This window comes from Nicotiana tabacum, chromosome 15 (assembly GCF_000715075.1).
Source record: "Nicotiana tabacum cultivar K326 chromosome 15, ASM71507v2, whole genome shotgun sequence".
NCBI classification, from domain to species: domain Eukaryota; kingdom Viridiplantae; phylum Streptophyta; class Magnoliopsida; order Solanales; family Solanaceae; genus Nicotiana; species Nicotiana tabacum.
In genome coordinates this window covers 102,089,878-102,101,566 of record NC_134094.1, presented here as the reverse complement: position 1 = coordinate 102,101,566, position 11,689 = coordinate 102,089,878, and the positions used below count along the sequence as shown (strand labels likewise).

The window sequence follows — 11,689 nt, the reverse complement described above, 5'->3', positions numbered from 1 at the left end:
TTGGAGCGGGCTGCACGACATAACAGATGTTATTGATTCATGCCATGATTGACTTATTATAGCGATTGGGCTGAAGGAGCCCCTCCAGAGTCTATACACAACCCCAGTGAGTGCAGGTACCTATTGAGTGCGAGTGTCGAATACGTGTGCGAGTGCCGAGTGATTGGGAGGACTGAGTGACTGTGAGGATTGAGTGACTGGGAGGACTGAGTGAATTGATACTCTGAGAGTATGCATATGGTTTTATCACTGAGTTGCATTGCATTCGACATGTACACATTGACATGTAGGCATAGAGATGTACTTTCCTAATGCCATTTGAAAATGAAACATTTAGCTGTTGAAAGTTTTGGAAAATATCACAGTTTTATAAACGTACTCATATTTTGGTGATTTCGGTAAAAGCTTTGGGTTTCCACTGACATACTTGAAAAGTATGCCTATTTTCCGAAACTGTGAACGAGTTGATCTCTAAATTACTTGTTTTATCACTTTTATTATATTGTTATGAACTGTTGTTGGCTATTGGTGTTGGACTCCGACCTATGTTCCAGCTCGTCACTACTTTCAACCTAAGGTTAGGTTTGTTACTCATGTGATATGTTGTACTCATACTACACTTCTGAACCTTGCGTACAGATGTTGGATGTCGATGTTGTTGTACATTGTGGGAGCTGGATTTGAAGATGTACCTACGTTTTGGTCATAGCTGCCTCTTGATCTTGGTAGCTTTAGAATTTTAATCTGTTCATGTATATTTCAAACAGATGATGTACTTTAATTCATACTAACTTTATAAATTCTAAATCTTAGAAGCTCATGATTTGTACTACCAGTCCTTGGGAATTCTTGTATAAAAGCAGTTTTATTATCATTTCTTTCTTGAAAAATCTCATTAATTTGGATAGTTGTTAATTGGCTTACCTAGCGAGTTGAGTTAGGTGCCATCACGACTAGTTAGATTTTGGGTCGTGACAAGTTGGTATCAGAGCTCTAAGTTCATAAGTTCTATAAGTCATGAGCAAGTGTCTATTAGAGTCTTGTGGATTGGTATGATGATGTCCATACCTATCTTCGAGAAGCTACAAGGCATTTAGGATGAATTTTCCATTTTTCTTTCCTTATCGTGCGACATTGATTCAGCTTGAAGTGTAACTCTTTGAATTCTTTCCACGCATTCGTACGCGCATGTGAGCGCTCATTATCAGTTGTGCATCGCCGGCTTGTGATTCCATGGATCAAGTGCGAGATATGATTTTTGTGTGCTGATGTTGAGCCAGTCTGGAGGACTTGAGGCCGGGTTATGACTGCAGCTTGAGCATGGGGATTTCGGTTATGTGAGCACGTGCTTTTGGGATTATATGTCCGGTAGCGTCCCTATGAGTGGAATTTGTGACTCGATGAGTGGCTGGATGGCTATGTTTAAGTGGGGGAGGATTTAACGACCCGACCGATCGTTTCGAGCATTTGCACTTCGCTCGGTAGTTTGAGGGCATGAGTAGCTCCATATGATATATTATGACTTATGTAAATCGTCGGTTTTGGTTTTCAGGTTATTCGGAATCGATTTGAAAGAATGAATTTCATGATTTAAGCTTTAAGTGATTTAAGTTGGAAGAGTTGACTAAATTTGACTTTTGTGAATTTGACCCCGTAACGAAGTTTTGAGGGCTCCGTTAAGTATGGATGGTGAGTTTTGACTTAGTCGTATGCCCAGATTTGCATTTGGATATTTCTAGAAGGATTCAACGCTAATTGGCGAAAGTTAGAAATTTGAAGGTTTGGACAGTTCATAAGTTTGACCGAGAGTTGACTTTATGGATATCGGGTTCGGATTGTGGTTCCTGGAATTTGAATAGCTTCATTATGTCATTTGGGACTTATGTCAAAATCTGAGTTCATTCTGAGTTGATATGTTTCGGCGCGAGTTTTGGAAGTTGAAAGTTCAAAGTTCATTCAAGTTTGAATTGAGGTGTGATTCATTGTTTCGATGTTGTTATGTGTGATTTGAGACCTCGAGTAAGTCCGTGTTATATTACAGGACTTATTGGTATATTCGAACGAGGTATCGAGTGGCTCGGGTGAGTTTCGAACAAGGTTCTGATCGATTGAAGCCTTGTTGAAGCTGCTGGAATTTTTGGGTTACTGGTGCAACCGCTTCTGCGGAAGCGACTCCACAGAAGCGGACTGGGCAACTGGGCGTGAAGGCCGTAGAAACGGGATTTGTTTCGCACCCGCGATATCGCAGAAGCGGATGGCCATGTTGTAGAAGTGCGAACCGTCGCAGCAACGAAAGCAGTGGTCGCACATGCGTGTGCGCAGAAGCAGATATATTTCTGCAGGTGCGATGGATGAATTTCAGTGGGTTTTCGCAGAAGCGCGTTTGTGGTCGCAAAAGCGACGCCGCAGAAGCGGCTATTTTCTTCGCAGGTGCGAATAGTGCTGGGCAGAACCTATATTTTCGAGGGTTGGTCATTTTATCCTCATTTGTGAGACTTGGAGATCGATTTTGGGTGACTTTGAGGAGGAATTTCATCACAAGGATTGGGGTAAGTGTTTTATACTCGGTTATGATTATATTTCGTGATTCTATCTTCGTTTTTGTTATTTGGATTATGAATTTTAAAGAGAAATTGGGAGTTTTAACCTAAAGTTTCATAAAGTGAGTTTTTGAGTTTTGAACATCGAATCGGAGTCGAATTTTGGTAAAACTAGTATGGTTGGACTTGTAATTGAATGGGTTGTCGGATTTTATAAGTTTCATCGAGTTCCGAGGCGCGGACCTGGGTTGGACTTTTGGGTTGATTTTTGGCTTTTGATTAAAAATTTAACTTTTATCGATTGAGTTTGTTTCCTTTGGCATTAATTGATGTATTTGAGTTGATTTTGGCTAGTTTCGAGCCGTTGGAGGTCGGTACGCGCGGGATGGCATTTTTTGAGCATCGCTTGGCTTGCCCGACATTGGATTTGACTTGTTCAAGGTAAGTAACACTTCTAAACTTAGTGCTGAGGGTATGAAATCCCGAATTACGTATTATGTGTTAGGTGTTATGTCGACACACATGCTAGGTGACGGGCGTATGGGTGTGCACCATGTGAAATGTGACTCCGTTATTTTTGTGGTACTGTGTAGTTACCTAATCTTATCTGTAACCATGAAATCTCTACGTACTAGAGCTTTTGAGCTGTAATTCATGTTAGAAACCATGTCTAGGCCACATGCTTATTCTGTTGGGAGCCACCGAGGTCATTTATGTTGTTGAATTATTTGCTTACATTGCAATTACATACTCAGTCATACGCTTTTATTTTCATATCATATCTCAGTCTCTGTTACCATTTATTGATACATCACATCATCATTTTGGGCTGATTTTTATGACATTGTGAGCCCGAGAGACTTGAGAGATTGATGACTGAGTGAGGCCGAGAGTCTGATTGTGAGGATATTAATTTTTGATGGGAGCGGGCTGCACGCCGCAACAAATGTTATTGATGCATGCCATGATTGACTTATTATAGCGATTGGGCTGAAGGAACCCCTCCGGAATCTGTACACAACCCCAGTGAGCGTAGGTACCTATTGAGTGCGAGTGCCGAATGTGAGTATGAGTGCCGAGTGATTGGGAGGACTGAGTGACTGGGAGGACTGAGTGAATTAATACTCTGAGAGTATGCATATGGTTTTATCACCGAGTTGCATTGCATTCGACATGTACACATTGACACGTAGGCATAGAGATGTACTTTCCTCATGCCATTTGAAAATAAAACATTTACTTGTTGAAAGTTTTGGAAAATATCACAGTTTTATAAACGTACTCATATTTTTGTGATTTCGGTAAAAGCTTTGAGTTTCCACTGACATACTTGAAAAGCATGTCTATTTTCCGGAACTGTGAATGAGTTGAACACTATATCTCTAAGTTACTTCTTTTATTACTTTTATTATGTTGTTACGAACTGTTGTTGGCTATTAGTGTTGGACTCCGACCTATGTTCTAGCTCGTTACTAATTTTAACCTAAGGTTAGGTTTGTTACTTATTGAGTACATAAGGTCAGTTGTACTTCTGCACCTTGCGTGCAAATATTGGATGCTGATGTTGCTGTGCACGGCGGGAATTGGATTTGAAGATGTACCTGCGTTCTGGTCATAGCTGCCTCTTGATCTTGGTAGCTTTAGAATTTTAATCTGTTCATGTATATTTCAAACATATGATGTACTTTATTTCATACCAGCTTTGTAAATTATAAATCGTAGAAGCTCATGATTTGTACTGCGAGTCTTTGGGAATTCTTGTATAAAAGCAGTTTATTATCATTTCTTTCTTGAAAAATCTCATTAATTTGGATAGTTGTTAATTGACTTACCTAGCGGGTTAGGTTAGGTGCCATCACGACTAGTTGGATTTTTGGTCGTGACAACTTCTTATACTCATAATCACACATGAATTTGATCATGGAAAGACATAGAAATTTTACCACTTCGGATGATTATAATTTCTTACAAACTCTACTAGAGTTATAAGCAAAATTTATTGTCTTTGCTTGTATTTAAAATCAAATTATAAAATTTTTAAATTTTAAAAGAGACAAATAAAGTAAAATACTTACCTTAAATTTAGAATTTATTCCTGAAGGAAGTTAATGGAACAATTGAGAATCATTATGCTCAATATTATGTATAAGTTGGCACCATGCACGTATCCCAAAGCCTCTACTCAATTGGTTAGAGTCTCGTACTGATAACGTGTAATGAAACAATAAAGAAGAATATTGTAGAGAAAAGTAGAGAGAGAATTCTTATTGATTTAGGATCAATTACAATGGAATAGAACCCCTCTATTTATAGGGGAAAAATGACTTAGCCACCAAGTAATAAACCCTAAAATCTCTCTAAAATATAGACATTCACCATAAGTAAAATACATTTATAACAAATTGAATAATCTAGTCCATACATCAAACTAAAACTTCAATGAACATTTAAAAAAAGAAATTAAGAATCACATGTGTGGGGATTAAGTCAATCCCTGCCTTATTGCGAGATAATATTTACAAGATTTGGTTACTTGAGAACCTAAAATTACATAATTTATGGGTAATCTTTCTAAAAACATGGTTATGTACAAACGTACTTTTAAAGCCGACAACAATAATAACAATAGTGAAATCCTCAGTGACGTTGATTTAACCAGTCCAAAAGGCATGACAAGTCTAAAACGGACACGACCGTTGTAGTGAAATCAACGCAAAGGACATCCTTCAACAACTATGCCCTTGGTAGTAGGACAAGTAGCCAAATCACAATATTCTCCCCCAGTTCCCCACCAAGAAAACTTAACATCACCGAGACAGAAATATATAAACACTCCCATAAAAGCCAAACCAGCATCCAATGCAGCTGAAAGAACATAATTATACTTCTGCCACCATTTCTTTCTGTATCTGAAAATGAAGAAATTGAACAATATACCAAAGAAAATCCAGCTATTGAAGTTCAAAGGTGTTGCTGGAGGCATAGCAGCTGTTGCCCCTAGAAGTACTGGAATATTAATCAATTTAATCCAACTTTGACTTGGGAATGCTTTGTGTAACAACCACACTAAAAGTGGTCCAATTGCACCACCAAGAAAGAACCAGTTCTGTGCACTGTAATTTCCAAGTGAACCAAACATTCTTTTAGGTCCTACTAAACCCCAGATTACTGATGCATCGAAGAAGACGCGATTCCCTGGACATGTCCACGGACTATTTGTAGGTAGCAGTTGATCTTGGCATATATGATCAATGTTTGTAAGCAGCCACCACGCGACACTCATATTTATTGTACCAGCAATGAGAGTTCCGAGTAGCTGTTTTGGGAACAAAAATAAAAGTTTCAGCCAAGGTCAGCAACAGAATATTGGACCGAGACAGGTCTAAATGAAGCGACATTCATACTGAGAATTCATATATTTAACCCCAACTTGCTGGGGATTTAGGCGTATCTATAGTTGTTATAGAAACTTTTAGTTTTTCCCAAATTCCAATTGGGAAATTGAGGAATAGAGGTTTGATTATTTTCTCCACCAGAAAGCTAATGCCAATAGGACCAAAATTGTCGTGATGTTATTCATTTATCATGCAACTTGTGTCACAGATATATTATAAGGACCAAGTAAGCCTAACACATGAAGTAATTTAGAGATCTTCTGGATTAAGAACTCAAGTTGTAAATAAAGAAAAATAATTGATGTCTCATAAGCCGTAACTTTAAATAGAATTACTTGTCTAATATAATATGTATCAATCAGGGTGAATTGGGACGATCAAGAATTAAAGAATTAAGATGGTTGATTAGTATTACGACATGAATATAGTCAGTTTTCTTTTACCGAATGAAATAAAAACAGGCAAAAGAGGAAGAAGATAAGTAATTAATACCTGAACAATGAACATTGATCTTGGAGGAATCTTCATATAATGGCCAAGCTTAAAATCCGAGAGAAATGAAACTGCCTGTGACATACTTATATACCCAAATGTTTTAAAGCAAACATTGGCTATTGGTTTCCCTGGAATTATTAGACCGATAATATACTCTGTGATCACATTTAGTCCTGGTGTCTGTTATCAGAACCAAAGGTTTGTTTAGTCAAGAAACTTCATTAATGCACCCAAAAAACAAATGTATCTATTTATATACATTGGTGAGTAAAAACTTTTTGTACTATCAATGCAATTTAACCTTTATGTTATCTTTTAGGTGACCTGATATTTACAAATTCTTTTATATTGTGCGTGTAAAGGAGTTCAATTCAAAAATATTTCACAATATATAAGCTCACACTCTAATTACCATGTTTGTCGTGGCTGTAATGATGCTTATAGGGAGAGTGAAAATCAAGGCAATGGCAGCTGCAAAAAGAAGCCCCCACCACGGAAGTTGAACTTGATCTTCCCAGACGATGCATAGTACAAGTGACAAAGCCAATGAAAGTACAAGCATGCCGTGAAACCACCAGCTAGGGATGTCTGCGTATTTCTTCATTAGTCTTGTGTGGATATCAGGTTTTCCTGAGTTTATAGCTCGGAATCGCTCATATATTTCCCTGTTCAATCAACTCGTCAGCATAAGTAGTTTTGTGACGTTCGTGATACTTTGGCAAAGTTGAGTAGCTTTTTCGTTACTAAAAATAGTTTAGTAACATTGATGAAATTTGAGTGACCATACAAAATTAAAAAGTGTACTTACTTTCCATTGAATAGAGCAACTTGCGCGAGAGTAGCCACAACAGCAGCGAAATTCAGGCCATAAGTGAGAGCAAAGAAAGTGCTTATATTTATACGTCCTTGTTTTGCATATGCCACCTCATCTAACTCAAACTTGTCATTAACAATGGCTGTAATATCATATGTTTGTCCTTGAGCATTAAACAAATGCGAAGACAACAGAGGAAAAGTCCTGGCGTCGTAGATGTTGAATCCCCAATAGGATATTGGAATGAGTATATAGACCACAACAACATATCCCACTATGACATTGATAATGGCAAATAAGGGACAGACGAGAGGGCTACCAAGATATGATGCTACAACTGACCAATCAAAAGTGAATGACAAAATTCCAAGGCCTTTCATTCCTGAACCAATTTGTTGGGCTAGTACTGATTTTGGATAGAATAAGCAGAGTAAAGATATGTTTGATAATGTTGGGAAGAGAAATCCAGGGACAATGTACCAAATGAAGCTGCAAGCTAATACAACTAAGAAGAATTTTCCTCTTGAGCTTTTGCCATCTGCATCTTTTTCATGGAGAGCCCTGCCAAAATTCATGAGAAAACGAGTAAAGAAATTTCGTATACGGGTTTTCAGTATTAGAAAGGTTGGGTGATTGCAGTATATTTTGGCCTGTAGTTAGCTCCACTTAAAGCAGTGAAGTGAGCCATTTGCTCAAAATTAGAAAGAATATAAATAAAGGCGCATACGCGGAACTTAAAGTTGTTATATGGTGATTATGCAGCAAGGATCTCTTAGAAAATGTTGAAGAAATGAGTAATAATTAAATTGTTGTTCTAGTTCAATTCTTAGAAGTTATAGTTTAATAATCTAATAGTTTATAACTTAGGAAATATCTTCCAAACTGGGCAGAGAGTTAAAGGAAATTACTCCGTCCGTTTCAAAAGGAAAGAGGAATTCAAACTTTCTAATTTTAGGACAGCGAATTCTTAATCTTTTTAAAACAAAATTTTCATCATTAAAAACTAGATAAAAAGTAGTACTATGAGGTTATAACTTTTTAAATTAAAGAATACTATTTAACAGTATATATGAGAAATTAAAGTTGTGTTTAGATATTTTGAAAACAACTTAACTTTCCAAATAGTATTAGTGTCATATAAAATAAAACGGAGAAAGTAATAAATTGTCTATTAGGATGAGCAATAAAAGAGAAGAAGCGCCAACCCAAGGAGCAAAAATGGATATTCTAGGCTAATATGCTAGAGAAAAGTTGCAAGTTTGAGAAATTACCTGAAAAGAGAGACTAGAACCATATTACCAGGCCACCACATTTCTGCAGGGTCTACCACATACTTTCTCATAATCCCTGCCCATCCATATCCCAGAACCTGATCCAAAGATGCCATATTAGCTTATGTACAGTTGATAAGCTTAAACTCAAATGAGATGATCATACAATTTAACAATATAGACAGTCGAGGCGCAAACTCATCCTCGACACCCACTATTCCACCAATAATAGACTAGGACAACGTCCTCCAAACGAAGATTGTGATTTCAGGATTTATTATCAGATTTAATATTGAGTAGGTACATAAATATACACACACACAACACATTTTTTAATACAGTGTGATTTTACTTATATACGTGGTACGGGTTGAAAGCAGGTATCCGTTACCAAAGGCTAGATTTCTCATGCAATTGGATTATTCATAAGGAGTTCTTTTTCCTAATTTGTGATGTAATGCATGTAGAAAAAAAGTAAGTATAATTTAAGGAGGAAAATTACCTGAGTAGTAACAACAAGAATCCAACCAGCCACGAAGGAGATGTTCCTGAGATAGAATGCCTTAATAATAGTAACAATTGAAACAGCATATGCTGTCCCAGAACCACAATTTGCAAATATCGAAATCAAGACATGTTCTTTCATATTAAATGGTCCTGGATTAAACGAAAACTCCCACGATCCTATCTTAAATTTCCTCGTAGGCAACACTCTAGCCATGATCTTGCCGAGTGGCAATGCTGCTATCTGGACAGTTATCATACTAATGCTAAGTGGCTGTGTTCGATAACTGAAGAAAGTGTTGAGAAATGCCAGAATTCCACACGACAAGATTCCGAGGAACCACATCCGAAATGTCCATACTGGTAGACTAGGGTCGTCCTGATTTGATACTGTCAACCTTGTCGAGACATAATATAATTAAATAATTACAAGTGTCCAAACATAATAATATAGCAGTTTCAACTTTTAGATGAGATAGCGATGCAATTCAACATACCTGACTTGTTCTATCGGGGACTCTTCATCTTCAGGAATTTCTTCTTCAAATTCCTTTTCTGTTCTGTTTTTCTCTGACATGTCGAACTCCATGGTTTGGGTGACAATAGAATGATGTTAGATGCAAAAGGAAAGAGAATTTTAAGGGTACCGTTAACTTTTAAACTGCTGCTAATTAGTTTTCTATTTTATTTTATTTTGGTTTTTGGGAGATTGTATTTACAAAGGAGATGAAAATTTCCCTGGTGTAAGGAAACTTTCCGAATTTGAATTATTCTAATCTGTTAATGAATGGTTCATTAAATAAACTGCATGGATGATTATCTCATACGGTAATTCTGTTAATTTCTACCAATACATGAACTTGGAAAACCTCTCTGTATTTTCAACTTAGAAATTTTTACCATCACCCCTCCAACCCCCTCACACGATATATATCGTGGATTTACAAAGATTTTGATTGTGCTGCAATTCTCTGAATTCTTTTCTGTTTTCCCTTTTTGAGGGATGTGGGGTGAGGAAGATTGAAATGGTTTAACGAAAATATAGTTGTGATTGTCAATATATAGGGTTATAGTGTAAACATAAAGCAAAATCATTATTTAAGCAAAAATAGTGAAATCACGTACGAAAGAGAGGAAAAACAGGAAAAAGTAGTTGTGAAGATTGAGAGATCAAGAAATTTTTCTATGGTGAAATACAAAATAATACTCCATTGATTATGTACTACTGAATTAGAGGATGACATAGAATATGTTTGTGTATTTTGTTAGTGCATGTAGCAGTGGTTGTGTTCAAAATTCATGTAACAAATGTAGAGTACCAAGATTATGGGAAAAATGGAAAAAGAGAAAGCAGGAAAAGAATGAAAAAAAGAAACATGGGAAAAGAGGAAAAGACTTTTTTTTAAAAATAAGCATAAGATGTATGCTTGGTTGGGACCGCCAGTAAATTAAAATGAAATAGAGATAGAGCGATGTACATCAACGACGGATTCCGAATTTAAATTTTATGGGTCCAAGTATAATATTCTTCACATTTCATTTGATTAACTAGGTTCGAAATTAATTATTATATTTATTTAGTGAATTATTTAACACATATAGTCGTGACAAAGCCATCCATAATTGCCCTCTACTTCCACCCGTTATACATATTGTAATAATAAGAATCTACACTTATAAATTATAATCTCCATCAAGGGCAGCTCGGTGCACTAAGCTCCCGTTATGCGCGGGGTCCGGGGAAGGGCCGGACCATAAGGGTCTATTGTACGCAACTTTACCTTGCATTTCTGTAAGAGGTTGTTTTCACGACTCGAACCCGTGATCTTCTGGTCACATGAAAGTAACTTTACCAATTACGCAAAGGTTCCTCTTCAAAATTATAATCTCCATCAACTATTGAAATGCAGGAGAAATTTAGACTTATTCGAATTAAGGCAATATGAGGTATAAAAGGAACTGAAGTTAGACTACTTATTGACATTCATGATAAATGTCATGGGCTGCTTTTCGGCCTTGTCCTATGACTCCTTGGTTGCGCCCCATGGTGCCCTGATAAGCTTTTCGTCGCCAAGTGTCATGGACGGCCCCGTGATTTTGGCTGCGCCAAGCAACAAGTGCGCATGTGCCTATATTGCCCACCCGATAGCCAGCGCCCGCGCAAACAACAGTAGGCGGTGCTTAAAAGCGCCTATTAGCAGGCAGGGCCCGCGCGCTCATGCCCCACGCACAACGGGCATTGATTGATGCTATCGACAAGGACTCCGCCCTAACAAGTGCCGTCCACTGGACAAGCTTTTCCTTTGTATAATCCTAGGTCCCTTTCCACGTAAATATATAGTAGTTTTACTTCTTGTATTTGCATTATACTTTTCTGGTTTATTTATGTCTACTCCTGTAACTTTGGTTTTTATTTTTAAGACATATATAAGGGGTATAGTCATTGAAGTTTTCTGCAAGCAATCAAATCTTTGTATTGGTGTCTCCTCCCCCGGCACTGTTATTCAATCTGTATTACTATAATGAATAATGAAACAGTAAACTTTCTGAAACAGAAAACAACAACAGAAAGTTAGCAGCAACAGAATATCGAAATAATATTTGAAAATAATTTCAGAATAAATTGAGCCCACTGAATGCACAGTGTGCCCTTAAGAAAATTATTCCCCT

General features: G+C 37.2%; 1 protein-coding gene across 1 annotated transcript; it reads right to left on the bottom strand.

Annotated features, from left to right (window-relative positions):
* Positions 1-5,000: 5,000 nt before the first annotated feature.
* On the bottom strand, positions 5,001-10,104 carry LOC107785171 (oligopeptide transporter 2-like). The gene is made up of 7 exons (XM_016606409.2): positions 9,517-10,104; positions 9,018-9,417; positions 8,516-8,613; positions 7,239-7,805; positions 6,843-7,095; positions 6,428-6,610; positions 5,001-5,856 (listed from the first exon to the last, which is right to left on the bottom strand). Exons 1-7 carry the CDS (start codon positions 9,606-9,608, stop codon positions 5,248-5,250), a joined length of 2,202 nt encoding a protein of 733 aa, XP_016461895.1. The 5' UTR covers positions 9,609-10,104; the 3' UTR covers positions 5,001-5,247.
* Between the last annotated feature and the right edge of the window lie 1,585 nt (positions 10,105-11,689).